At 65.6% G+C, this 26,948-nt stretch overlaps 2 protein-coding genes across 12 annotated transcripts in view; one reads left to right on the top strand and one right to left on the bottom strand.

The window, feature by feature from the left end:
* TSC2 (TSC complex subunit 2) overlaps positions 1–12,115 on the top strand; it is a 33,117-nt gene extending 21,002 nt beyond the window's left edge. For 4 of the 11 annotated variants that reach the window (XM_038540745.1, XM_038540752.1, XM_038540753.1 and 1 more), the window contains 18 exons: positions 84–178; positions 1,358–1,486; positions 2,849–3,013; positions 3,218–3,370; positions 3,473–3,585; positions 4,073–4,285; positions 5,313–5,516; positions 6,141–6,209; positions 7,443–7,573; positions 7,978–8,474; positions 8,625–8,700; positions 8,879–8,965; positions 9,789–9,975; positions 10,348–10,487; positions 11,370–11,448; positions 11,519–11,610; positions 11,702–11,800; positions 11,877–12,115. In XM_038540745.1, coding sequence (XP_038396673.1) covers positions 84–178; positions 1,358–1,486; positions 2,849–3,013; positions 3,218–3,370; positions 3,473–3,585; positions 4,073–4,285; positions 5,313–5,516; positions 6,141–6,209; positions 7,443–7,573; positions 7,978–8,474; positions 8,625–8,700; positions 8,879–8,965; positions 9,789–9,975; positions 10,348–10,487; positions 11,370–11,448; positions 11,519–11,610; positions 11,702–11,800; positions 11,877–12,047 — 2,700 coding nt within the window. In that variant the 3' untranslated portion in view covers positions 12,048–12,115. The remainder of the gene's footprint in view (positions 1–83; positions 179–1,357; positions 1,487–2,848; positions 3,014–3,217; positions 3,371–3,472; positions 3,586–4,072; positions 4,286–5,312; positions 5,517–6,140; positions 6,210–7,442; positions 7,574–7,977; positions 8,475–8,624; positions 8,701–8,878; positions 8,966–9,788; positions 9,976–10,347; positions 10,488–11,369; positions 11,449–11,518; positions 11,611–11,701; positions 11,801–11,876) is intronic. The other 7 variants (XR_005360980.1, XM_038540746.1, XM_038540748.1 and 4 more) reach the window with 7 other exon arrangements.
* A 3-nt stretch (positions 12,116–12,118) lies between these two features.
* PKD1 (polycystin 1, transient receptor potential channel interacting) overlaps positions 12,119–26,948 on the bottom strand; it is a 41,734-nt gene continuing 26,904 nt past the window's right edge. Inside the window, 30 exon segments of the mRNA NM_001006650.1 lie at positions 12,119–13,590; positions 13,686–13,991; positions 14,072–14,206; positions 14,289–14,579; positions 14,674–14,848; positions 15,069–15,194; positions 15,278–15,425; positions 15,594–15,706; positions 16,012–16,151; positions 16,528–16,722; positions 16,797–16,999; positions 17,074–17,195; positions 17,724–17,817; positions 17,907–18,091; positions 18,342–18,391; positions 18,489–18,605; positions 20,300–20,426; positions 20,521–20,731; positions 20,841–20,984; positions 21,062–21,232; positions 22,175–22,370; positions 22,452–22,704; positions 22,954–23,110; positions 23,437–24,057; positions 24,154–24,298; positions 24,986–25,138; positions 25,455–25,638; positions 25,724–25,937; positions 26,008–26,287; positions 26,399–26,542. Of these exon segments, the coding sequence (NP_001006651.1) occupies positions 13,123–13,590; positions 13,686–13,991; positions 14,072–14,206; positions 14,289–14,579; positions 14,674–14,848; positions 15,069–15,194; positions 15,278–15,425; positions 15,594–15,706; positions 16,012–16,151; positions 16,528–16,722; positions 16,797–16,999; positions 17,074–17,195; positions 17,724–17,817; positions 17,907–18,091; positions 18,342–18,391; positions 18,489–18,605; positions 20,300–20,426; positions 20,521–20,731; positions 20,841–20,984; positions 21,062–21,232; positions 22,175–22,370; positions 22,452–22,704; positions 22,954–23,110; positions 23,437–24,057; positions 24,154–24,298; positions 24,986–25,138; positions 25,455–25,638; positions 25,724–25,937; positions 26,008–26,287; positions 26,399–26,542 (5,868 nt within the window). The 3' untranslated portion in view covers positions 12,119–13,122.

The following is a 26,948-nucleotide window of genomic DNA, read 5'->3' as shown; positions in this document are numbered from 1 at the left end:
GCGGTGCTTACTGAGACACCATCCGCTGCAGGCGTGGGGGTGGGCCCCCCGGCCCGTGGCTCAGGTCTGCTCCACCCTGCCAGGGCCTGCGCTCCAACGTCCTCCTGTCTTTTGATGACACCCCCGAGAAGGACAGTTTCAGAGCACGAAGCACCAGTCTCAACGAGAGGCCCAAGAGGTGCGGGCCTGCAGGGGGCGTGCCCAGTGTTGGGTTGGGCTGGGGCTGGGCTGCAAGCCTGGCCTGTCGCTGGCATGGTGCGTAGAGGGCCTGGGCTGAGCAGCTGCCCCGAGGCCAGCCAGCAGTGATGGGATGAGGCTCGGGCTCTCCCCCATGCGGACCGTGCTGGGCACCGGGGGTCTTGGTGTAGAGGCCGGGCAGGGCCTGGTCGGGCCCTTCACGCCCACGTTTAGCTGGAGGAGCAGCTGTTCCCTGCCCAGCCAGGCCCGGGGCTGGGCTGTGGCCGGGCCTGCCTGCATCCCGAGTGCAGACTCGCTGAGGAGGGAATCGGGGTGCTAGGTGTAGGGCACCGAGGCCTGGGTCTGACTCCACTGAATGAGCCGAGGGTTGCATCAGGGCAGCCGTGGCTCCTGAGAGGCTGAATCCCTGGCCTGGATGGGGACGAGCTCGGGGCCTTGCGGTCAGCCCAGCCTCGGGCTGGCGCCACCCCTCCTGAGCTTGCTCTCCAGCCATTGCTGATCCGGGGGCTCGCTCCTCTGGACCACCGTGGCTGCTGGTACCAGATCTGAGCTGTGCTGGGCCTCGTGTCTTGTGTGCATCTCATACGAACGGCAGCTCCTCTTTCTGTCCCCATCTTCCTGCCCAAGCTTTTCAGTTCTCCCTTGGTGGGGATACGGCATTTTCCAGAATGACCAGGTCAGTGTGACCTAAAGTCGAAAGCTGGCTTCTCAAACCCCCAGTAGCTGGGCGCCAGGGGCCTGGGGCTAAGAACCGGCCTTTTGAATGGCGACCTTTGGGGCCTCAGGGCGTGCTGGCCCCTGCGCGGGGTGGTGCTGGCCGCCCGTGGGGCAGGTGGGACGCCTGGTCAGCACAGCTGGAATCTGCCGTGTGGTGCGTTCCATCCACGTTTAATTTGCACTGATGTTTTTTGTTTTGGTACCATGCGTGAAGCCTTACTTTTTTCTGTCATGTTTATAAGATGTATTTTCATGCATTTTTGTTTTCTGTTTCTTCCCCCTGCTAACTGGCCTCTGGCATGATTTTTTGTTCATCTCACCCGCGGGCTCTCCATCCTGACCCTGTGGCCTGTGACCTTTCCTCCTCATCCCTCCAATGGCTTGTTCTCCCTCCCGGGAGCTGGGCTCTCTGGGGCTTGGGCCTTCCTTCCTCACCTGGTAGTTTGAGGATAGCCAGACCCCCCAAACAAGGCTTGAATAACTCTCCACCCGTGAAAGAATTCAAAGAGAGCTCTGCCGCCGAGGCCTTCCGATGCCGCAGCATCAGTGTGTCTGAACATGTGGTCCGCAGGTAGTGGGCTCTGTCGGGCGGGGGGCCAGGCCCTGGAGCTTGGCCCGAGAGGTGGCGCTGCCAGGCGGGAGCACCCGGGTGGCGGTGCATGGGGCTGCTTGCATGACCTCGTCGCCTGCCCACGCCCTCCCTGGCCGGAGCTGCAGGAGAGCCCGAGCGGCAGCCCTCGGTCCAGGGGAGCCTGGAGGTGAGGGGTGGAAAGGTTGCATTCTGTCCCCAAGCCTCATTCGAGCCCGGGCTGGCTGCATGGCATCCTCAGAAGCTGGCCCGGGAGCCCGAAGCAGGGCGGTAGCTCTGAGAAAGCCAGGCGTCCGGTGGCAGCTGCCTGCAGGCCTGTCCCCGGAGGTAAGGGGCCTTCGTGTATCAAAGCGGCGCCCACGCAGGTTGGGGGGGGCACGCATTCTAGGGTTTGGCTCTCATATCGTCTCAAGTGACACCATATTCTTGAGCTTTCTTTTAGCAGTAAGGGCTGCTTTCTTTTGTGGCTGAAGGGGAACGGGAGGCTCTGTAGGGCAGTGGGAGTGGGGGCTGGCCTGGGGGGCGGGGGCGCGGCCTGGGTCACCTCTCCCCGCTGCGTCTGAGTGCAGGTACGGGCTCTTGGGGGTCACTGCTTCGCGCCGACCAGGCTAGGCTGCACTGAGCTGAGGGTGGGGGGCTGTCTCCTCCCCAGGAAGCCCCCTCAGGCCTCGGAGTCCGAAGCTCAGAGACCCACCTCCTCACTGCTGCCTGGCTCAGGCCCCTGCCTCGGGCTGGCCTCTGCCAAGTGGGGTTTGGCCGGGAGGGACGGGGGCGCAGGGGGACGAGGCTCTCTGCTCTTTTTAGCCAGTTCCTTAACACAAGCCAAATGTGGCAAAGGGGCTGTGAAATTTGGTATCCGAACCAGAGCCACGAGAGCCTCTTCTCCGGGTCCGTGGGTGTGTGCTGATCCCAGGGGGCCTGAGTTGAGGGGGAAGAGCTGCACACGAAGCCCAGACCCTCCCTGTCACCGGGAGGTGGCCCTGAGGGCAGAATGCAATCTTTGTCTGTGTGTCGTGGTCTCTGTGTGTCTGCATGACTAAACCGTTCTGCCTCAAAGCGTCCCCTAACTCTCCTGTGCTTCGGTGAGGGGACGTCGCTCTCTGCCCTGTCTCCTAAGCCTCTGCTCTGACGAGTGGGCCTGGGTCTCTCCCGTGAGGCCTTGCGCCTCCTCTCTCTGGGAGGAGGGTCTGCGGGGTTTGCCAGGCCGTGGCTCGACCAGCCGTGCACCCCGGTGGGGTGTTTGTGGGTGCGGCCCTTCCAGCACATGCATGCCTGGAGCTCTGGCCCCCGGTGGGAGAGGGGTCGCTCCTCGGGGCCCTGACCTCGCGGGGCCCCTCCCTCCAGCAGGATCCAGACGTCCCTCACAAGCGCCAGCTTGGGGTCTGCTGACGAGAACTCGATGGCCCAGGCTGATGACAACTTGAAAAATCTCCACCTGGAGCTCACGGAAACATGTCTGGACATGATGGCCAGATATGTGTTCTCCAACTTCACAGCAGTCCCCAAGAGGTGCGAGCCAGGCCCGTGGGGCGGGGCGGGAGGCCAGGCCCCGGCTTTGCCGCTGTGACTGCACTCGGAAGCCGTGGCAGCAGGCGGTGGGCCTGCCGTGCCGCAGTCACTGTACCTTTGACACCTCGATGCCCCTGTGGGCCCGCCCTGGCCCCCACACACACATACTGGGCCTGGGCCTGGCTGAGGCTCCCATACTTTCAGGTCCCCGGTGGGAGAGTTCCTCCTGGCTGGTGGCAGGACCAAAACCTGGCTGGTTGGGAACAAGCTTGTCACTGTGACGACGAGCGTGGGGACGGGGACCCGGTCGCTGCTGGGCTTGGACTCAGGAGATCAGCAAGGTGGCCCCGAGTTGAGGTGAGTGTGCCTGGCGCCCCCTGCCCGGCAGGCCTTGACCATGGCTGTCCTGAGCCCGTGAGGCACCGTGATCACGCTCTGCATGGGCCCTTCTGTCCTTAGCTCGGACCCTGGCATGCATGTGAGACAGGCAAAGGAGGCACCTGCCAAGCTGGAGTCGCAAGCTGGGCAGCAGGTGTGCCGCGGCGCCCGGGACCGGGTCCGCTCCATGTCCGGTGAGCCTGTGCCCCACCCTGCCTCTTCCCGGGTTCCCTGGGGGTGCTCGCAAAGACTCCTGGGAGCCTGGGGACCAGGTGCTGGAGTTCAGGCCTGTCCTGGTTTTTGAATAACGGGGGCGTTGTCTCTGAGCCTTGGCCACGGGTGCGTAGCCATCTGTAGGACGGGAGGGCCCCTTCTTGCCCAGGGCTTGTTTCTCACGGTCAGGGTTTCCTGTGAATGCTCCACGGCCCTGGCCCTCAGCTCGGCTCGCCCCTGGGGTTTCCCTTTGCTGCAGCTGGAATGAGCCCTCGTCTGACTGGGGGGCGGCTGCTGGGGCCCGTTCTTCCTGCCCTGCGTCCACCTGTGCTGACACCATAAGAGAGCCATGCCCGGGGACGGCTGAGTTGACTGTGGCCCTGGGCCCTGGGTGGAGCAGCTGGCTCCGTGCTGGTGGCTCCGTGTTGGGTAGGCGGTGGTCACCAGCACTCCTGCTCTCCTCCTCAGGGGGCCACGGTCTTCGTGTTGGCGCCCTGGACACTCCAGCCTCCCACTTGCCGGGTGGCCCCACTTCCCCAGGCACGCAGGCAGCGCTGGCCAGCAAGTCTGACAGGGCCTCGGCTGGCACCCGGTTCCCAGCACAGGAGAAGACGAGCCTGGCAGCCTACGTACCGCTGCTGACCCAGGGCTGGGCGGAGATCTTGGTCCGGAGGCCTACAGGTACTGGGGGGCCTGCGCTCAGCACGCCGGGGCCTCCGCCACTCCGGTGAGCATGGGACTGTTCCCTGCGAGGGCTCTAGATCCCCAGGAGGCAGTGGCGGCAGATGGGGCTGAGGGAGCCCGTGCTCCGTGCCTTAGCTGAGTCCCCAGAGGGGAGTGGTGAGGGAGATCAGGTGCCCGAGGCTCTAGCAGAAGGAGCCTGGGAGTCCCAGGTCACGGGGTCGGCAGGGCTGATTGCTCTGAGCTTGTTTGTCGGTGTGGGGTGGTGTCCTGTCTCCTCTTCTCCTAAGAGCCCAGGGGGCCAGGGGCCACCCGTGTGGCTCTGTTTTACCTTAATGAGCTGCTGGAGGTTAGGACTTTAACGCGTGAATTTCGTGGGACACAACTTAGCCTGTGACGGGTATTCAGGCTGAAAGAGGGACTTCAGTAAGCCAAGCCCCAGGACCCAACACCTGCTTGGGCATGGCGTGGCCGGCAGGGTCAGGAGATGGTGGGCATGGGGCTTCGGGTCCTGGCTCTTGCTGGGGAGCAGGCAGGGGGAGGTGGGAGACAGGATGAGGAGGCCCAGGCGGGGCAAGGGGAGGTGGGTCGGGGGTTAGGGTGAGAGGCTCGGGATTGGAGGACGCTCAGTGCAGAAGTGGAGTCTGAGTGTGGGCCCCAGGGCCTTATGGGGAGAGGGACAGCCCAGAAGTACCCTCGGCCGTGCCCCGTCCAGGTTTCCCAGTGGCCACGTCTGGTGCCTGGAGATGCCTCTGTCGAGCCTGGACTGGGCACAGAGCTCATTTGGGTGCAGAGTGGTGCTCACGTGTGAGGCGGGCCACTGCTACACGGGCGCTGCCCTGACCTGGGTGCTGGGGGCAAGCCTTGCCTAGGGCCTAGCCCCCTCCCTGTCACTCCCTGGTTGGGCACAGGAACCCTACTGCCCCCTGGCATGGGCCCTAGAGGGTGGCACATGGGGCGCAGGGAGGGGAGGGCCAGGGGAGGCATCGGGTGTGCAGCCTAAGGGGTGGTGCCTGCCCCTCCCCAGGGAACACCAGCTGGCTGATGAGCCTGGAGAACCCGCTCAGCCCCTTCTCGTCGGACATCAACAACATGCCTCTGCAGGAGCTGTCCAACGCGCTCATGGCCGCTGAGCGCTTCAAGGAGCGTCGTGACACGGCTCTGTACAAGTCGCTGTCGGTGCCTGCCGCAGGCTCGGCCAAGCCCCCTCCGCCCCCGAGATCTAACACGGGTGAGTGCTGCCCCCACCCGGCGTGTCCTGTGGAGGTGTGGGGACGCCCCGGAGAGGGGTCTCTGAGCTTTCCTTGCCCCCGCCACGGCCTGACATTGGGGCGCAGGACCCATTTCTGCGGAAAGGCCAGGCCATCTTCCACTTGAGGGGCAGGCGGGTACGTCCAGAGTGATCCAGAGTGCTTGTGGCCGAGCCCCGCACGCCCTGTGCCCTGCACTACCCTGGGCGCACCTGGGGCCCCAGGAGGGCAGCTGCACTTGCGCTTGGGTCTGGGTTTGGATGCGCCGAGCACACAGCCTGAGCCTGCCTGCGTGTGCTCATGCCCTTGCCTGGCTAGGCTGGTGCGCTCCTTCCCGGCCACCCTCCGGCCTTCCCCGCGGCCGCGGCCTCTGTCAGTGAGGAGGAAGGGCGCATTCCCCCTGCCCCTGCCCCGACACCCCCTGCAGCAGCGCGGAGAGCCGGAGCCCTCGTGGGCCATGAGCAGCCTGCCCGCCTGCCCGCCCGCCGGCCGCCGCTGGCCCTGCGCTCTCTCCCTCCAGGCTCGGGCTCTGTGCGCCTTTCCTCTCCGCTCGACTGTGCGTAGTCTGTCCTTCCGCTGACTGGCCGCTCGCGGTTTCCCTGCAGTGGCCTCTTTCTCCTCCCTGTACCAGTCCAGTTGCCAAGGAAAGCTGCACAGGAGCATTTCCTGGGCAGGTATTCGTACGTCTCTTTAAGGAAAGCGGTCGTTGCCGCCGCTCTGCCCCGTGCTGCTCTCGTCGCCCCTCATGCGGTCATCCCTCCGCGGCCGCTGCTCGCCCCCTGAGCAGGGCTGCGTCTCGCATGAGGACGTCTGTGCGGAATGCCTGCGCTTGGCTGGCGGGCCCCTCTGCCCTGTACCCTGAGCTGAGCCCTGTTCCGTGTCAACGGGCCCAATGAGGCGATGGTGGGCAGCTCAGCCACATGCTGGTGGGGGATGGCTCTTGGGGGTGAGCCTGGCCCTGGCCTCTGGTGGCCTGATTGGTTTGGTGACCCCACAGATTGGGCCGCGTCTACCCTTCATTGTGGGATGGCCTGTCGCCTTCAGGCCCCGGATGCGGGAGGTGGAGGGAGGGGCCGACTCGCACAGCCTTCTGGCTCCCCTGGGCCCCCCATGTGGCCGGGAGCCAGTTTGGAAAGGGCGGTGTGCAGACGGGACGTGGCAGGCAGCTAACGGACTGTGCGTGTGCCGGGGCTGTGTGCGTGGTGGCCGCGGGCTGTGCTAACCCTCGGTTGCTTCTCACCTCGACCCCTGCCCTGATGCGCCCCACCCCTGACGCCCCCTACCCCTGCCCTGACGCCGGCACAGGAAATGCTGCTTTGGGGCCGGCACAGGAAATGCTGCTTTGGGGTGTCGTGGCCTCTCCTTAGCACTCCCCAGCCCCGGGTTTGGCTTGGGCTCCAATGGTGCACCTCTGTTTTCGGGAATGCGCTTCCCATCTGTGCGCACAGGGATTTCTCCTGTGTCAGGCTTTTCCTCGGGTCCGGCTAGTGAGGAACTCTGGGCTCCTGTTCCCGAGGGCTGGTCCAGGTGCGCCCCTCTTCCTGAGCTCAGGCCCTGTCCTAGGCAGGACTTCTCCCTCATGGGGTCTGTGCTGCCCTTGCCCGTTTACCTCGCTGGAGCAGCAGGGGCGGGATCCCAGGAGCCAGATACCCCTCACCCCAGGCCCCGGGGAGCCGGTGTTGGAAACGCCCTGTCTCAGGGGCCGCGCCCGGGCCCCTCTGAGTGCCCTCCTCCAGCTGACTTGATGGGGTGTGGGCAGCTTAGAGCCACAGGCCAGGAAGGCCCTAGGTGAGGCTCTGTCGGGGGCCACTGTGTGCTCTCGTTGGGGAGAGGCTGGTGCCCCTGAGGCCATGTGAGCCCCCCGGGGGCTGGGCTAGCTCCCAGTAGCCCCATCCGTGTCCTCCCAGACTCTGCGGTGGTTCTGGAGGAGGGAAATTCAAGCGAGACCAGTCTGCCAGTGGAGCACACGGAGCTGGAGGACTTCGAGGCGACACTAGGCACAGACCGGCGCTGTGGCCGCGCGGAAGCTTACAGCAGGGTGAGTGCATGGGGGAGCCTGGGACGCGGGGGCGCTGTGGGGTTGCTCACTCCGTCTGTGGCTTCTGGACTTGCTATGCACTCTGGCAAGGCTTTTCTCTTCTTTTCTCACCTAAAAAACGGATACGTGTCCTTCCAAGTTTGTCCCGCGCAGATAGTCTGGGCTTTCCCAGCGGGCCCCGTAGGAGGATAGCTGGTCGCTGCCCTTGGCATCCTTTGGTTTGGCGGGTGCTGGGCTCTGCTGCTCAGTGGGGCCCAGGCCCAGGGCCATCCTGGGGGGGGGTGAGGAGGCGGGCCATCCACTGGCCACTGAGGAGCTCTGTGGCCCTGACTGGGAGGTGGGGGGCTTCGTCGCCGCCAAGTGAACCCCTCCTGATGGAGGCCCTGCGGACTCATTCTTGGCAGTCGTCTTCAAGCTCCAGCCAGGAGGAGAAGTTCCCTGCAGAGGAGCTGGCTGCCGGAGGGATCCCCATCGAACGAGCTGTCTCTTCCGAGGGTGCCCGGCCTTCTGTGGAGCTCTCCTTCCAGCCCTCCCAGCCCCTCAGCAAGTCCAGCTCCTCCCCTGAGCTGCAGACCCTGCAGGACATACTCGGGGACCCCGGGGACAAGTCTGATGTTGGCCGGCTCAGCCCTGAGGCCAAGGCCCGGTCACAGTCCGGGATTCTGGACGGGGTGGGTGCCTCCTGGTCAGCCCCAGGTGAAGAGAACCAGGGCCAGGGCCCCGCACAGCCCGAGGGTTCCTTGCCTTCCAGCTGCCCCCGCTCCCCCAGTGGCCTGCGGCCCAGAGGCTACACCATCTCTGATTCAGCCCCGTCACGCAGAGGCAAGAGGGTAGAGCGGGACGCCTTCAGGAGCAGAGCTGGGGCTTCCAACACTGAGAAGGTGCCAGGCATCAATCCCAGGTGAGCCTTGCCCTCAGGGGCAGGAGCTGCCACGGGGACGTGGTGCTCAAGAGGCTCAGGCCTGCGCCTTGAGTGTGGGCAGACAGAACTGGCCTCGACGCCGACCTGGCCTGCAGCTCCCGGCCTAGACTCACTGTCCCTCCCCGACAGCTTTGTGTTCCTGCAGCTCTACCACTCACCCTTCTTTGGTGACGAGTCCAACAAGCCCATCCTTCTACCCAATGAGGTGGGTGCTTTCTCTCCAGGTCCCCCTGGAGCCTGGTGGGGGGCACCGTGGGCTGCCCTAGCTCTCGGCTACCTGGGTGGGGGAGCGCCCTCCCTGGACTGGAATTTGGCTGGGGCTTCAGGGCTGGTGGCAGGGGCCGGCCCCCACCCAAGGCTCAGGCAGGGCTCTGTGGCTACAGTCCTTCGAGCGGTCAGTGCAGCTTCTCGACCAGATTCCATCATACGACACACACAAGATTGCCGTCCTGTACGTGGGAGAAGGCCAGGTGAGGCTTCTGGGTGCCAGGGTGGAGCTGCGTGGCCTTCCTGCCTGGGGTGGGGTTAGGGTCTGGATCCCCTCTGCCATGGAGCTCAGTTGTTGCGTGAGTTGCGTGAGTTGCCACACCCTATCCCAGGCACCGTACTGGTGCCAGGGACACAGCAAGACCCTAACCCTCACCTGTGAGTGGGTGAGCACGTGGTGCCCGAGGGAGTGCCGAGCATGGCAGAGAAGGTGGCAGGTGCATGGATACTGCAGGTGTGGGCAGGGCACTGCTCGCATCAGCGAGCCAGGCATGGAGAAGGTGCAGGAGGGGAGCGTTTTGTGTAGGAACGGCAGGTGCCAAGGCCCTGGGGTGGCTGGCGCAGTGTCCACTGCGCAGGGTGTGGGGGGGTGGAGCAGGGAAGGAGAGGGGAAGGCTGCCGTGGACAGCCTCGTAGGTTGCCGGGAAGCTGCACTTTCATTCCTAAGGAGATGGGAGGGCTGTGAACGGTTCTGAGCAAAGGGTTCGAGGTGACTCTGCCTAAATATTCAAAGCATTCCTCTGCTGCATGGAGAACCGAAGGAAGGGGGTGCTGATCGTCTCCGTGCGAGGGGCAGGTCTGTGGACAGGGGCTGGGATTCCAAGGAATGCCAGAGTCCTGGACGTGCTCTGATGGTCCCCTGGAGCACATTTGCTGGCAGACCAATTCTGTGTGCAGGGGAGGGTGTCCAGGATGTGCCATCCCCACCTCCTGGCAGGTGCTGGGCAGGATGGCCTCACGTGGTCCGGCCCTGGGGAGCCGTGTAGGAGGAGGGGCGGGTGCCAGCGTGCTCCTCTCTGCCCACAGAGCAGCAGTGAGCTCGCCATCCTGTCCAATGAGCATGGCTCGTACAGGTACACGGAGTTCCTGACAGGCCTGGGCAAGCTCATTGAGCTCAAAGACTGCCAGCCGGACAAGGTGTACCTGGGGGGCCTGGACGTGTGTGGCGAAGATGGCCAGTTCACCTACTGCTGGCATGACGACATCATGCAAGGTATGCACCTTCCTCTGGCACGTGGTTGGTCCCCCACCCCGATGGTGTTGGCCTGCCCTTCGGCCACGGAGTAGAGTGTGGTGGGAGTGCCAGGGGGCCTGACTTCACCAGGCCTGGCGTGGGGCAGCCATGAGGTTGGCAGCTGCTTCCCGAGCTCTGCCCTCGGGTTGAGGAGCTGAGTGCTGCTGGCCGGGCAGACTCGGAGAGCCTCTGGGGAAGCCAACAGGTGCCCCTGGTGAGAGGCACAGAGGGCCCCGGCCACCCCTGCCTGCGTCCCTACCAACACCAGCCTGATGGCAGCCCGAGGAGCCCTCACTAGGGCTCTACCTAGGGCCATGTGGGCTGCTCAGCTCGGCCCCCTCCGCCTCGCAGCCGTCTTCCACATTGCTACCCTGATGCCCACCAAGGATGTGGACAAGCACCGCTGTGACAAGAAGCGCCACCTGGGCAATGACTTTGTGTCCATCGTCTACAACGACTCTGGTGAGGACTTCAAGCTGGGCACCATCCGAGTGAGTCCTGGGCGTGGGGGGGCGGGGGCTGGGGTGGTGTGGGCGGGGCCAGAGCGTGGGGGTGGGGGGCAGTGTGGGCGGGGTGGGGGCAGAGTGGGCGGGGCCAGAGCGCGGGGCGGGGCTGCGCAGACTCCAGAGGAAGCGCCAGTGAGCTCAGGTTGAGCCCAGGCAGCCGCAGGGTGGGTGTGTGGCCCTCTGGGCACTGGTGTCCTGGGGCCCCTCGGAGCCAGCGTCCTTTACTGACAAGGATAGTGATTGTGGCCTTAGGAGTAAAGAAGTCAATGTGCGGCCGTACTCGGCGGGCACTGTGAGGAGGCGGCTTCGGTCGGGGAGACTTGGCGGGCAGGGATCTGCAGACAGCTGTGAGGCCGGGAGGCCGGGCAGCGGGGAGGCGGGGGTGTCCGGTGTATTCTAAACACTGGGAAACCTCAGAGGAGGTCACTGAACAGCGCCCCCAGCTGCTGAACAGCGTCCAGTCGTGGGCAGGGGTGCCCAGCGGAGCTGTCCCTGCGGGCGCCTCAACTATGGGGAACTTGCAGAGCGCCCTGTGCTGCTCCTGGTAGATGGTGAGGCAGGAGCCCCAGACCACACAGGGACATGAGGGGGGCCCTGTGCCTGTGTGCAGTCATGACTGTGAACCTGAGCTCAGGTGGATTCAGTTGCCATCCAGAAGTGCAGTGGTGGGTGAAGGGGGAAGGCAGCGTGCCCTGGCTTTGGTGGGAAGGAAGGGTGTGTGCAGTGGCCAGTGGTTAACGGAGCAGAGCACAGGCTGGTTCAGGTAGCGAGTGACCAACACTGACGAGCTTGCCACCGTCAGCTGGGTGAGGACATGGCAGGAAGCAGTCCTCAGGGCTGGGGTGACCTCTGCTCTCGTCCGGGCAGGGCCAGTTCAACTTCGTCCACGTGATCATCACCCCCCTGGACTATGAGTGCAACCTGGTGTCCCTGCAGTGCAGGAAAGGTAAGCCCCAGGGCGGAGGGGGTAGGCACTCAGGGTCCTGAGCCGTCGTGTGAGCTCTGGTTCTCCCCAGACATGGAAGGTCTTGTGGATACTAGCGTGGCCAAGATCGTGTCTGACCGCAACCTGCCTTTTGTGGCACGTCAGATGGCTTTGCATGCAAATGTGAGTGGAGGGCATGATGGGGGGGGGTGCAGGTGGGCGGGGGCACAGGGGCCACCCCTGGAGGGCTCTCTGCTCTGCCTTCCCCTCCCAGATGGCCTCACAAGTGCATCATAGCCGCTCCAACCCCACCGACATCTATCCCTCCAAGTGGATTGCCAGGCTTCGCCACATCAAGCGACTCCGCCACCGGGTAGGGGAGACGGGGCCCAGATGTCGTGGGGGCTGGGGGCGGGGGGCTGGCTGCTCAAGCATTTGGTGTCCCTCAGATCCGCGAGGAAGCCCACTACACCAACCCCAGCCTGCCACTGATGCAGATGCACCCCCCGGGCCACCCCAAAGCCTCTGCTCAGGCGCCGGCAGAGCCTGTGCCCACGTATGAGACAGGCCAGCGGAAGCGTCTCATCTCCTCTGTGGATGACTTCACGGAGTTTGTGTGAGGGGTCCCCCTGCCTGTATGTGCGCCCCTGAAATAAAGCAGGTATAGCCCTCGAGGCTCACAGACACAGGTGCAGTCAGCCAGGTTGTTTATTTGACTTTGTCGGGTGGGGGGTGGGGTCAAGGCTGTAACTGTGGCCATGCCCACATACGTGGTACCAGGCTGTCGGTTGGGCCACCCGCGGCCCCCTGCTCACCCTCCCCAGCCCCGGGAGCCAGCCCCCGGGGAGGGCTCTTTCCACCTGACCACCCTGGAGTTCTTGCCCTGTCCTCCTCCTGCTCATTGCCCACACCTGGCACCAGCAGGTCTGGGCTCTGCCATCTTGCTGCTGGGGGGCGACAGGAACTGCCTCGGAGGTGGCTGTACCCTCCCAACCAGCCTCCCCTCCCAGCACCTGCCTCAGGCCAGACCTGGATGCAAGCAGCAGCCACCACTGCCCTGGCCCCCTGGTCACATGTCTGGGGAGGGAGGCCAGCTCTGCAGTCCCTGCTCCCCCCTCAACACGGGTGACAGTGGGCACAGGGTTGCTTCAGCCACCAGGTCCCTTGGCCCTAGTGAAAAATAGAGCGACGTACAAAAATATATACATTTTAACCTAACCCCATATAAATTACTGACGATAGACACACAGATGGCAGCGGAAAGGGAGTGCACTCAGCAGGGGCACAGGAGAGGTAATAACTTAGTGGGGAAGACCACGGGAAGTGCAGGTTCCCTCCCCGAAGCCTGGATCCTTCGCAAGGGGAGATGTCTGCCCAGGAGGTGGGGCCGGGCACAGCCCGCTGTACCTGAGGACTCTGGTAATAAATTAGCATCTCAGAGGCTGGGCGCTCAGCCCGATACTGCTGTGTCCACCCACAGGGAGCTGGGGAGGGCCCTTGGGTCCTGGCTGCCCACACGGCCTCTTTAAAGTGCTGAGACCCCCAGAGAGAGACGAGGCTGCCTACTCCGGGGCCTCCGTGCGGCTGTTCTGCTGGCCCAAACCTTGAGGGCAGCAGAAGTTAATACTGAGCGGTGTCTGCCCCGGCTCCTCCCAGAAGCCGGAGCGGGGGTGGGGGAGCCCGGTGCCCCGAGGGCTAAGTGCTGCTGGGGTGGACCTTGTTCTTAGCCCGCAGGGAAGCCCTGCTGGGGCCGGATGCCAGGCCCATGCCTCGACTGGCCCGGGCAAGACGGCTGGGCAGGGCCGGCTGCAGGGCTGAGCAGGGGCTGTGGGGAGGCGAGGCTGGGGGAACGGTGCTCCTGCGGCCCCGCAGGCTCTGCAGCCTCTGCTCCAGCTGGTACACATCCTCTGTGGCCTGGTTGAGTCGGTCGAACTGGGTCAGGAGGGCCTCGAACACCGCTTGCAGGCGAGAGGGCTCCGGCTCCCCCCGGGGCCCCAGGCGGCCCAGGCCTCCACTCAGCGTGTCCAGCTGGCTGGAGGACGTGGAGGGCCGTGAGGTGTCCGAGCCCCCGCTGGGTGGGGGTGCATCCGGGGAGGACTTGGAGCCCCTGGAGGAGCGGGAGGGCAGCGGCTCCATCCCTTCAAAGCGGACTTTGTGGCGGAACTGGGGGCGGCACAGGGGCTCGGTCAGTCCGGCTGCACCCTGGGCTCACCTGGGCCCAGGGTGTGTCCCTCTCCCCCCCACTGGGCCGTACCCACCTCCTTGACCTTGCTGAAACCCATCCAGAGGCGCAGCCTGCGCAGAAAGAGCTCCACCATCTCGTAGTCCTGCGGCTCCCAGGCCGGTCGGTAGAGTTCCCCACGCAGGGCATGGTACCGCCATCTCAGAAGGACGGCCCCCAGCCGCAGGGCGCCCCAAAGGCGCAGGGCCCAGAGCCCGGTGCACAGCAGCGGGGACAGGCGCCAGGACTCGGCAGGGCACAGGGCGGGACCCCCTGACCCAGGGCACAGCACCAAGAGGGCCCGCGCCGCACTCCGGAATGAATCCACACAGGAGGAGACCAGCTGCAAGGGAGGGGGGCAGGAGTGAGGGGCGCGTCCGAGGCTAGACCCCCCCACTACCCGCCGGCCTCACCCTCACCTACCAGAACGGCCAGGTGCGCGTAGGCCACGGCGAGCGCCACCAGGCCGAGGGCTGCCCCCACGAGCTCCGGCAGGGCCCGGCACAGCGTCTTGCCAAAAACCGACCACTGGCGCACGAAGCGCAGCTGCTGCGCGGCCTGTGGACAAGTGGGGTCAGCTGACCAGCCCCCACCGGCCGGCAGCGCCCCCCACCCCGCGTCCCCCTGGCCCCAACCTCACCTTGACCAGGAGCAGGAAGAGCAGCGAGGCGGCCAGGCCGCGAGCCGCGGCGCTCAGCTGCGCCACCTGCTCGAAGCTGGTGAATCGGCGCGGACGGCGGCGCAAGAAGCGGGCCCACTGGCGGTCGGCAACACCCAGCTGGGCCAGGCGCACGAGCGCTGCGGCCGCGGTCAGTGCCACCAGCAGCCACCGCGCCCACGCCCCGGGCTGCGCCGCACGTCTACACCCTTCCCTGCGCCAGGTGCGCACCTCGGCCACGGAGAAGTACAGCGCGAAGAGCAGCAGGCTCACCTGCGGGGGGGCGGGGCGAGCGATGGGCGGGGCCTGGGGCGGCGGGCGTGGGCGGGGCCTGGGCGGGGCGGGGCAGGGCGGGGCGAGCACCCACCGAGGTGAGCAGCGGCAGGGAGAGGCCGGTGCTCAGGCGCTGCAGCGGGAAGGGACGCACGCTGACAGCGGTCACCGCGTGCCCGGCAGCGGGGAACTCGAGGCGCAGCGTGACGGCGGCGTGCAGCCCCACGGCTGGGCTGTAGCGCGTGAGCTCCACGAACACGGCGCGGCTCCTGCGCGCGTGAAGGGGGCACAGTAAGACCAGGTGCCTTCCCGGAGGAAGGGGCGGCGGCAGGTGATGCATGGACCCCGGGGGGAGGTGGAGGCTGAGTGAGAGGCCCATCAGGAATGTAACGCATGGGGAACCGCAGGCTCGTGGCAGGAGGAGGGCTGCTGTGCCAGCCTGAGGGGCTGCGGGGGCAGAGGCGGGGGGGGCCGCGGAGGCGTGCACACCTGTTGTCGATCCAGTTATGCAGCTGCAGGAAGCCCAGCTGCGCGCGGCTCTCCTCCAGGCTCAGCCCTAGCTCCTGCACATAGCCCCCGCTGTCGTACACAGCGCAGTAGCCCCAGGACCAGATGCTGCTGGCGAGGGGGCAGTGTTAGAGCCCGGCCGCAGGCGTGCGGGCACCGGGGAGGGAACCGCGGGGCACCCCTGTGCTTACCCCAGTAGGTCTGGCGCAGAGTAGGCCCACGTCTCGGAGCAGTTCTGGGCAGCACTACCCCAGCCAATGCTGTAGTCCCCGGTGCTGAAGGCGTCCTGGCCGGCTGAGCACGCATGCACCGCGGCGCCGGGAGGGTCTGGGCACAGAGCTGCAAGCAGAGCAGCCAAGGAGTGAGCGTGACTAAACCAGTGCTGCCTGGGCAGGGTGCTCCATGGGCTCCCCAAACCCTCCCTGCAGCCCTGAAGGGAGAGGCCATAAAGAAGGGAGGCAGAGGGAAGATAAAGGGTACCTAGCCAGGCAGCTAGAAACCGCTCACCTTCCTGCAGCCGCACCTGCCGCAGCCGTGGGGGCCCCAGCTCTGGGCCGGACTGGTTCCCATGGATGTAGGGAAGCAGCACGTGTGACATCCATGGCCAGAACTCATCAGACCTGCCCACACACAGTCACATGCTCTACCCCGAAGCTCCCGGAACCCGTGGCGGGGGTGGTCAGTGGCCCAGCCAATGACAGGCTGCCAGTGCCACAGAAGGGGACAAGGCGAAGACTCCGATTCCTTAGCCTACTTGCATTTAGGACAGTAAGTTTTATGGAGCTGGCCTGACAAAACTGTACCAAGACCCTTCCCCATACCCCCTGGGTACTGCGTTGGCCCAAGGCCAGGGTCAAGATGGGGCCTGGTTGGCATCAGTGCCCTCCTGACCTGGTGTATGTGCATGTGCTTAGGGTGTCCATACCGGGTGATGGCCAGGAAGGCCTGGCTGCCCAGCTCCTGCTTGATGGCACTCTGTAAGCGGTAGGCATGGTTGTGACATGAGGCATCCCCGTGGTTGGCCAACAGCGTCACCAGCAAAAAGAGCATATACACCAGCAGGCTCTGGAGGCAAGGACAGCCCTGGGGTCAGCCAATCCAAGTCTCGCCCACCACAATAGAGCCGGCCAGCAATCTGCCCGTGGCCAAGGTTCTTGGTGCCAAGAAGGCAACACAGACACCTGCCAATGCCCTGCTGGGGGTGGAGACCACCCCGAGGGCCCTGAGAGGCCAGGCAGAGGAGGCATCTGAGCCGGACATGAAGAGAGAGCAAGGACTGGGGGGGGTAGGAGTTAGGGGTGATGGGGTAGGGGCCATAGGGCCTCTGTGGAAGTAAAGGGTAGGCGTGTGGTTTTTTATGAAGGGAGAACCTACAGGAAGCCAGCATGTTGGCCAGAACGCAGGTGGACAGCAGGTGCTGGGCACCCGTGACTGAGCTCACCCTCAGCATCCCATGCAGCCTCTTGACCTTTCGGGCTTCCTCCTTTGCCAGGAAGAGCGCAAAGCCGTGGGGGGGCCTCACGCGAGGCACACGCTCGCTCACAGGGGTCACAGCCGGGCTCTCCACCAGGGTATCATCCTCATCAGGATGGAGCCGCTTGGCCACCAGCGAGAAGTACAGGGCTTCCAGCAGGACCTGCGCCACAGGCGGCATCAGAGCAGCCTGCAGGTGCCAGAGGCTGCTGGCCTGGCCCCCTGCATCCCATTTACCTTGAGGGGCTCCCAGCCAAGGAAGGAGGCCAAGAAACTGGAGCTGCTTGAGAGGAGCCACATCACGCTCACACCAGGGGGGAAGCTGGAGCCTACCCAGCCAGAGACCCCCACAGCCACAGCAGCCAAGAGCAAGCTGAGCCCGTGGGCCAGGGACGCACACCAGGCGGGCAGCAGCCGCTTCTGCAGACCGTCCGCCAGCCCTGGGGAGGGAGACAGGCCGGTGACAGGCAGCCCTGGGGAGGGCGGGGGGCATCCTGGGGACACAGGGGCACACCTGTCCCGGAGAGCCTGGCCGACGTGGGCTGCTCCCAGGTCACGCCGGAGCTGCACGGCGGCCCCCTCTCCCCCAGCCTCTGCAGCGTCAGCGTTTCCGTTGTCTCCCCGGGGGCGCTAGACCTGAGGCACAGAAGAGGGGAGTAGCTCGCGCTCACCTGTAGCCCGCAGTTTCAGCTGGAGCCTCTTCTGGCGATGCGGTGCCCTCCCCACTGTCAGCGGGTGGACGGGTGGACGTGACCAAGGAAGGGCCCCAGCACCTAGCCTGCTCCCCGGGCTGGAAACCTGCGTCAGCCTGGTCCTGGCTCCCCGTTGCTTCCGGCCTCCACCCTCAGTGGGTGGGGTCCTCGCCCTGCCCCATCGGGCCAGCACCCCAGCAGCGGTGGCCTTCCGCAGCACCACCCAAGGGGTCCCCAGCCCGTGCCCCTGCCTGCTCCTCACACCGGCCTGGCCTGGGCTGGCACCTACTGCCAAGCACACCCCACCCGGCCCACCTTCGGCCTTGGCCTCCGTGCAGACAGGGTTCACAGGGACAGGGCCCAGCCCCGCGGCGGGGCACACGGACGGCACAGCACAGGCCCATCCAGGAGGCGAGCAGGGATTCCCGGCCCGGGCTCCCACCACCCTGAGCCCCAGCGGCCAGGCACTCACAGGCTGGTGAGCAGATCCGTTTCCACTTGGGTGTCCTGGGTGGGGGCCAGGCTGCTGGCGCCTTCGGCCAGGATCTGCTGGATCAGGTCCTCATCTGGAGGCAGGAGCAGTGCACATCAGGGAGGGCACGGCTCCTCCAACCCCCACCTCGGGGCCCTCCTGGGAGAGCAGGGCGATGCCCACCTGAAGCTGAGAAGTATTTGGCAGGTGAAGAGGGGCTCAGCAAGGAGAGACCGTCGTCCTCTGGGCCCAGCGTGTGGCCCGTGCGGCCCCGAGCCAGCCGCTGCAGGGTGCTGCCCATGATGGACGGGTCACTCAGCAGGTCCGGCCAGTTAAGTGTGCCTTCACTGGATGGCCAGCACACCAGGCTGAGGGTGACACGGGTTGGACAAGGGGAGCCCAGGGGACACGTGTGCACACTCCCAGTTCCAATCACACACGGACTCCAGAAGCTTCTGAGCAAACAGGGCCCTGAGGTGGGGTGTGGGCAACACACAGGCCTGCCAACCCCTGGCCAGGACACGCACACGGCCCACGCAGCCCAGACACCCGTGACATGGCACACACAGGCCATGGCCGACCTACGCCGAGGCTCACGTTTGCTCTAGGGACCCCTACCTTTTAGAATCATCCAAAAATAAGTCGCTTTTCATTTGTCCAGCAAAGGCCTGTTGAGAAGTGCAGAGAATCCCTAGAACCCTGGACTGCCCAAGGTGGCAGGACACCCCACCCCCAGCTTGGCAGGGCCCCTGGGGGCACACTTGCCTCTGTGCGCAGCCCCGGGAAGGTGAGGAAGGAGCTATCCAGCACAGACGAGTCCAGGTAGCTGTCAACGTCCAGTACCTGCTGCCCTGAAGGGGTGGGGCTCGGGGCCCCGGCCACCTACGGAAGATGTGGGCTGTCAGTGGGGGAAGTCACAGGGGCGAGGTCGGTGGGGGAGGTTCAGCAGGGGGGGCAGGTCAGCAGAGGGGAGGGTCAGCGGGGTGGGGAGGCTAGAGGGGGTGAGGTCAGCAGGGGGAGGTCAGCAGGGGCGAGGTCAGTAGGGGCAAAGTCAGCGGGGGCGTGGTCAGTGGAGGGCGAGGTCAGCAGGGGGAGCAGGTCAGTGGGGGGCAGGGTCAGCAGGGGGAGGTCAGCGGGGGTGAGGTCAGTGGGGGCAGGGTCAGCAGGGGGAGCAGGTCAGCAGGGGGAGGTCAGTGGGGGCGAAGTCAATGAGGGGCAGGTCAACGGGGGAGAGTCAGCAGGGGGAAGTCAGCGGGGGAGCAGGTCAGCAGGGGGAGGTCAGCAGGTACGAGGTCAGCAGAAGCGAGGTCAGTGGGGGGCAGGGTCAGCAGGGGGAGGTCAGCAGGGGCGAGGTCAGCGGGGGCGTGGTCATTGGGGGCAGGGTCCGCAGGGGGAGCAGGTCAGCAGGGGGAGGTCAGCGGGGGCGAGGTCAGTGGGGGGCAGGGTCAGCAGGGGAGGTCAGCAGGGGTGAGGTCAGCGGGGGCGTGGTCATTGGGGGGCAGGGTCAGCAGGGAGAGGTCAGCATGGGTGAGGTCAGTGGAGGGCAGGTCAGCGGGGGGAGGGTCCGCAGGGGGAAGTCAGTGGGGGGCATGGTCAGTAGGGGCGTGGTCAGTGGAGGGAGGTCAGCAGGGGGGAGGTCAGCGGGGCGGGGGGAGGTCAGTGGGGCGAGGTCAGCAGGGGGCAGGTCAGCGGGTGAGGTCAGCAGGGTGAAGTCAGTAGGGTGAGGTCAGCGGAGGGAGGTCAGCAGAGGGACGTCAGCAGAGGGAGGTCAGTGGGGCGAGGTCATCGGAGGGAGGTCAGCGGGGGGAGGCAGCCCGGGCCCTGCCTTGTGGAGGCGTGCTGCCTTCTGAGCAAGGCCGAGCCTAGCACAGTGCTGTGCTAAAGAATGTCCTAGAATGACGCCCTGCCTGCCATGGTACCCATGAGCCCCGTGCTGCTACAGAGCACTTGAAATGGGGCTGGTGACCTGAGGAACTTGAACTTTCATCGTCGTTGACTGATGACGGCCAAACAAGCAGCCAAAGCAGGCGGTTGCCGCCCACTGCTGGACTCTGGGCCTCCGTCCTGCTCAGGAGGCTGCGGCTGTTTGGCCGGTACCTCCTGCGTCTGGCTCTGGCCACATGGGATGGGACAGGTCAGTTCGTGGAGGCCGTGCTGACTCCTGGGCAGTGGCCAGGCGCCACCAGGGAGGCCATCGCGCTGCTCCATGCGGGAGGTCTTAGATCGCTGCTCCGGCCTCTCGCTGGAGGCCTCTCCCAGGGCAATCTCCTCTCTGGTCAGTTCGGTCACTTGTCCCAGGAACTTGTCCGTGGGGCCTGGGTCATGTGACAGGCTGGTGGACAGCAGTCCACAGGTCCCCCACTGTCCTAGTGGTTTCTGTGGCATCGGCAGGGAGAACCCTGGGCTCGTCCAAGGCTTTGACAATCTGTTTCTCTTTTTTCTTGGGTCGGTCCAGCTAAGGGCTCGTCAACACCGCGACCCCTGACTCTCCCGCTCTGCCTGCCACAACGACCGCCCTCGGCAGAAGCCTGAAGCCCATGCTCCGCCCTCTGGCAGCCCCGCGGTCCCCGGCCCACCTTGCTCCGGGACATCCGGAAGAGAAACAGGATGACCAGGTAGACGGGATAGACGACCACACTGGACACCAGGCCGACGGCGATCGTGTCAACACTCAACGGGATGAGAGTGGACACAGGCCCCGCGCTGTGGGGCAAGAGAGGAGAGAAACCCCGGGCTGGGACAGGCTGGAGGAGGCAGGGGAGCAGGAGGAGGCCATCCGAGCCCCGCGGGCACCCACCTGGAGGCGGTGTCTCCCACGACCCCGTACCACACAGCATTGGCGCCCAGGAAGAGGCAGACGAGGAGGATGCAGCAGGTGGCCCGCTGGACACGAGTGAAGCGGCTCCGAGGCGGCCGGTCCCATATGGAGAGCCAGATGTGCTTGTCAAAGAAGCCGCGCTGCAGCTCGGCCACGAGGAGGCGCCGGGACCGCCGCAGGGCCGCCTCGCCTGGGGAGGGACGGACGGACAGATGGACAGGCTTGAGGAGCCGCGGGCCCAGGGCCACCCCCAGGCTGCTCAGCCCCAGGCTGCTCAGGTAGGACGGCCAGGCCCTTACTTGCTGCCAGCACCTCCTTCTCTACGAGGCCGCCGTTGGCCTCAGTCTCCACCGACAGCCAGTCATTGACCAGGAAGAAGGTGCTGCGGGCGTTCTGCAGGTCCCTGACAATGATGTGCTGCAGGAACCAGGCGGGGCTGAGGCCTGGTGGGGGGGGGGTGCGTCAGGCCGGCGGGCGCACCTGGGGTGCTGGTGGGCTGGCCGCGGGTGCCCCCACAGACCTTTGTTGTCGTGCCACACGCGGATCTTGCGCACGCTGCCCAGGCTGTGCGGGGTGGCGATCTGGAACACGTCCAGGCTGTTGCGGCGGAAGGCTCTGTCCCCATCCAGGTGCCGGTGGCCGCTGCGGCCCTCCGCCCCGTACAGCATGATGCCCACGTGTGCCGTGGTACCTGGAGGAGGGACGGACGCGCAGCGGGGCTGGAGTGCTGCCCGGCAGACGCGTGACCCCAGGCCCCCCTTCCTTCCCTCACCAGACGCGGGCGGTCCTGGCTCTGCACGGCCGACAGATGCCATGTCAGCGATGTCACGTGCCAGGGACATGACCCCTGACGGCACGGCACGTGCTCGGGCTCAGGGCGGGTCAGCCGGGTGACCACGTGAGACAGAAGCTGGGCCACGAGCTCCCCAGTCTGCTCTGGGAACAGCAGACCAGCGTCCCTGTCGGTTCCCACACACCACCTGGCCTGCGGGGCACTGCCCGCCTGTCTCCCGGTGATAAACACACGCAACGTTTTATTGGGGCATCAGAAGGGGACTGGCCGACAAGGGTGGAAGCACAGAAAGGAACTGAAAAGTGGCAGCGCAGGGCGGTGACTTAGGATCCAAAGTAACCGGGCCAGCGACACCACCTGGGGCCTGTGATGGCGAACATCAGGAGGGGAAGGACCAAGACGGTGCAGAACACCTGACACTGGCAAAATACCCACGCAGGAGTGTTCAGAGGGGCAATGGGGAGGTGTCCGAAGCCGCCGCGAGGCTGGAGAACGGGCTCTCTGCCCGCAGGAAGTGTCATGGCTGCTCGGCAACCACTGTCCAGACCACTCAGCAAGTGCTTCACAATGAAATCAAACGCTTTTATCCTCAGCGTGTCTCACGTCCGTGTCATGCTGTCCTTGCTCACGACCAGTAATGGCTCATGACCACCCTCACCCTCTGACCGTTGACCACCCACACGGGCAGGCCCTGTGCTCCAGTGCCCCGGTGTCCCAACAGTGCCGGGACGACCCATATGCTCCTGCTCGCAACATGCTGGGTAAACTGAGCCCTCATGTGGCATCACCGTGAGGGCAGGTGGCCAGAGAGCGCAAGCCGGGGGCAGCCTCTCCACTCACCTGAGCCTCGGCCCCAGCCGGTCTTGACCAGGATCTCATACTTGAAGAGGCCTCCCTTCCCGCAGAAAGGGATGATGCGCACCCGGCTGACGTCCAGCTGGTCCAGCTTACGCAGGATCACGGCCATGACTGTGTAGGTGACCAGGCACACGATACACGTCAGCAGGACGATGTAGTTCACGCCTGAGGCCGGCTCCTGGGGAGACAGAGCCATCAGGCCCAGGAGCCACAGCCCCCACCTCACCTTCTCAGGACGAAGAAACAGGGTGCCACTCACTGGAAAGATGAAGTGGACGTGGCTGGGGGGGACAAAGAGGCTGGCACCAAAGGCAGTGAGGTGGCGGGTAAGGCAGACGGCCTGGCTGGGGGACGTCTCCTCCAGAGGCACAAGCCCCTCTGTCTTCCACATCATCTCCTTCTCACTGAAGTACTGACACAGGGACGTGTACAGGCCCACGCTCACTTCCAGTGCTGACCAGTGGAAGTGGCTGGTCAGATTCAGGTAATAAGTCCCACCTGAGTCTCTGGTCCTAGAAGGACAAGGGAGTGTCACAGCCAGACCCCGCCAAACCCCAGGCTCTGGGCCCCAGCCATGCTCAGAGCCATGCCTGGCCCGCCCCCCCCTGCTGCCACATCCCTTCCCACAGGGAGCACATGTGACCTCAGCACCCGGGGATCCGGTCACACCCTGGTCACACCCACCCTGCCCTCAGAAGTCACCCCATGCCCCCAATAGGTCCTCTGTGGGCCTGCTTCTCACCAGCAGGGCGGGTGCTCACCCTGGGGCAATGAAGAAGGTATAGGGCCTGTGGTCGCCGCCCGCCAGCTCCTCCAGGCTGATCCTCCTGCTGGCGGAGCAGTTGTGCTCGTTGGGCCCAGGCACCGAGTCAAAGTACACAGCCAGGTAGGGCTCAGGCTCCTCGGGCAAGTAGCGCTCTAGGGGCACAAGGATAGGTCGGGCGGAGGCCCTGGGCAGTCGCTCAGCCCAGGGGGCGACGCGGGAACCATCTGGAGCCCTCCCCGCTAACTAGGGCTTAGGGGGCTGGAGCACTCTTGGGCCCACTCTGCGCTCCTCCCCCACTGCCCCCAGGCCAGGCCCCCGCAGCCTGTGAAGCAGGAGGCAGAGTTTACCAAAGGCCACGAATTGGGGGGTGGTCCGTGAGAAACACCTTCTCACCTGGGGCACCCCTGCTGCCCCCACACGGGCCGGGCTAAGGTGGGGAGGAGGCAGCAGCCCCGAGCACCCCACCCGCGGCACCCACCACTGAGCAGCGTGTAGGTGAGCTGCAGGTGCAGCCCGGCCGCCGGGTTGCTGTTCTCAGGGGTGACCGCAACGCTGATGGAGGCCTGGGGCTGGATGACTGCGGAGCCAGCAGGGGCGCGGTGGCCCGGGGCAGCCTGGTCGGAGCTGTTGGGCACTTTCACGATGATGGCGCGCTCTGAGGCCAGCTGCCCGATGGGGATCTGGGTGCCGGCCTGCGTCTGGAAGGCCATGGAGGCCACCTTGGTGGAGACGGTGTAGTTGCTGATGTAGCCAAAGGGGAATGGATTGGAGTCGACGAGGAACATGAGCTGCACCACATCACTGAGGTTGGACAGGGCCCCGCTGAAGGCCGTGGGGATAGAGAAGTGGCAGCTGGGAACCGAGGCGTTGCCCTGGCACAGCAGGCTCAGCGGGTCGGAGCGCTTGCCCTGGGCCACAATCTCCTCACCCGCCAGCGTCAGGGGCTCCTCGTTGAGCACACGGGAGCGCATGAGAATGCACATGAGGGCCGATGAGAGGTGGTAGGCCCTGGATGCTACCATGAGTGAGGGCGGCTCTGTGCCCAGCTCCGAGGGCTGCAGGCCCTGCATGTCCACACTGGCCAAGTGGATGAGGTCGCCTATGAGAGCACAGGAGGTTGTGGAGGAATGCTTGTGGGGGAGAGGCAGGAGGAGGTTGGGGGAGCCACACGAGCCTGCCGAGGCCTTGCCCGCACCTGTGATGTTGAGAATGCTGTCAGCTATGCCCGTGGGCGTCCCAGTGCCAGCAGCCGTCTCAGCCTGCAGGATGCGCATCATGGCCTCAAGCTTATGCAGCGTCTTCTTCAGGCAGGAGTGGCACACGAGCTCCCTGCTGGACACCTGCAGAGAGGCAGGCGCCGTGTTCCACCCAACTCCGGCCCGGCTGCCCAGCACCACACCCCCGCCTCAGGCCAGCTCAGCTCTGTCACACGGGCTATGCTGCTGGGCGCCCACTGTGGCCCTGGCCTTTCCCAACCCCCTTCATGATGCAGCTGGAAAAACTACCCCAAGTGTGGGTTCCGCCCACATGCCTCCCTGCTGAAAGCTCTTCTGTGGCTTCTCTCCACCCAGATAAGACCCAGAGTGATGGGGCCCTGCCACCCACCCCCAGCCACGTGCATGGCCATGGGAGCCACATGGCACAGGGCTCCCCACCTCCCTGGGAAGGGGCTCTGCTCCCTTCTCTGCTGAAGGCTCTGGAGCAATTTCCCACCCGCCACTGAGACTAGGCTCAACCTGGACCAGCCCACTCCAGTCCCCGAGCCCTGGACAGTGGAGTGGGTCACTCTCCAAGCTACAGAAGCCAGGTGGGGCGTGACTGTGGGCTGGAGGGGGATGGCACAGGAATGGCTTCTTCGTGTCCGACCCCCCTATAGCTAGGCTATTCCTTATGCCCCAGGCCACCCTGCACAGTCACCAGAAGGATGGAGGCCCCTGTGGCTCCACCCTGGAATGCCCAAAGACCAGCAAATGACTGGGGAAACTGGCTGGGACAAGGGCTGCCAAAGGGCCTGAGCATCCCCCTACCGTGCACTGGGCCAGCGCTGCCGCGATCTGCTGGATGTCATCCACGGTGTTGACCCGCAGGGAGACCAAAGTCTCTGTGACATTCTTGCGGATCTGGGCTTGCAGCTGCCGCCTGGCATCCTCCTCTGCCACCACGGCCAGAACCTGCTCGGACTGCGGGCAGCAAGCACAGGGGGGCCCTGAGTGGGCAACGAGCGGCCCCAGCAGCAGTGAGGGGTGGGGCAGTGCAGGCTGTCTCCACCACCACGAAAGTTGGGTGGCGGCTCAAGGACTGTTTCTTCAGGAGCAAAAGGAAGCTTTCCCAGGACTCCTTCCCAGGGGTGTGCTCGGGAGTGGGGGGAGTCCACAGGTGGGGACAGGACCAGAACCTGTTTCAAGGTGACCCACAAGAGAACTAAGCATGTGCTAGGCTGCAGGGACTGGTGTGGGCCCACTGTCCCCACTGAGGACAGATGAGAGGAGTCCTCACCCCTGCACTGGCCTCATTGAGCACAGTGATGAGGGCCAGCGAGTACTCGATGACGTGCTGGGGGTCGGCCTGTCTCAGCAGCCTGGGCAGCATGCTCTCCGTGAGGCCGTGCAACCAGCTGGTGAGGTCTGTGGGTCCTCCCTGGGGGTCGCCAGGAGGCTGTGGCAGGGTGATGGCCAGAGACCTGAGGGCAGAGTCCCGGGGTGAAGGAGTGGCAGTCCCCACTCCCACCTGCCACCTGTCCCGACCCCTCCCCCGTCCAGGCTCACCTGTTGAGAGCGACCACAGCTGCGCCCAGCTGGTCCTGCACGACCACGGCCAGGCCCACCTGGAAGTGCGGTGCGAAACCGGGCGGCAGCACAGCTCCGTAGGCAGAGAGGCTGCCCCTGTACACGCAGAACTCCTCGCAGTGGCCCTGGCGACAGCGCCGCAGCAGCAGTGCGTACACCAGTGGGGCGCTCGCGTCTTCGGCGTCCTGCCAGCCTGCGGGGCCCTCGGAGCGTCAGTGGCGCCCCCAGTCCCCCGCCCGCGCCCCCCCATCCGCTGCGCTCACCTGTGCACTCGAAATGCACCTTGGTGGTGAGGGCGCGAACGGCGTCAAGCGGGAAGAGGCGGCAGGAGCCCCCGCGCGGGGGCCGGTTGGCGGACAGGCGGATGGAGGCGCAGCCCTCCTCCTCGCCCGAGCGGCCCAGCACGGTGAGTGTGAACGTGTAGCCCTCGCCGTCCCGCAGCACGCCGCGCCGCAGCACCAGCCGCATGCCCGAGCTGCCCGTCGACGTGGTCGTCTCGTCCAGCACCAGCGTCTGGTTGCTGAAGGTGCGCGCCGCCCAGCGCTGCGGAGCCCGGGGGCGGGGCCGCGGTCAGGGGCGGGGCCCGAGGACGCTCCCGCCCCGCCCCTTCACGTCGCCCCTCCCCTCCCTGGCGCCCCGCCCCCGCTGGCTCACCCCTCGCTTGGAACCCTCGCTGCAGTTATCACAGCGGCCCTCCAGGTACACGTAGGAGCTTCGACTCACTGCGTACACCGACTGCGCCTTGCAGGACACGCACTCCAAGGACACGATGGGCACGCGGCCCCTGCGGATCAACACCTGGGGACGGAGGTGTCACAGGGAAGCCATGACCTGAGCCAGACCCTCGAATCTGCGCTGCCCGGCGCAGAGCTGGCGGCTGGCCGGGCGGCAGAGGAGGCACCACTGCCCTCCTCTCTGGACCCGGCCAGCTCCTCCTCGGCATGAGCCCTCACCCAGGACGATCACCTGTGCGTCTCCCAGGCTGAGGGCGGTGGTGGGCATTCTCAGTGCTCGCCCACGAAGGGGAACCGACAGATGAGGGCCTGTGTGTGGGGAAGGACCCCGCAGTCCCTGCTGCCCGGGGCTGGGGCCCACCTCAGCCAATCCAGGCCAAACCCCACTCTGGGCAGGCCCACTGAAGAGCCCCGATGTTGGGGGCCGACAGCCCCTCGCAGGGCACCCCCACGCAGCCTAGCGCACCTGC

The sequence above is a fragment of the Canis lupus genome, chromosome 6, assembly GCF_011100685.1.
Source record: "Canis lupus familiaris isolate Mischka breed German Shepherd chromosome 6, alternate assembly UU_Cfam_GSD_1.0, whole genome shotgun sequence".
Taxonomy (NCBI): Eukaryota; Metazoa; Chordata; class Mammalia; order Carnivora; family Canidae; genus Canis; species Canis lupus.
The sequence above is the reverse complement of the archived record's forward strand: the minus strand, read 5'-3'. Positions and strand labels throughout refer to the sequence as shown.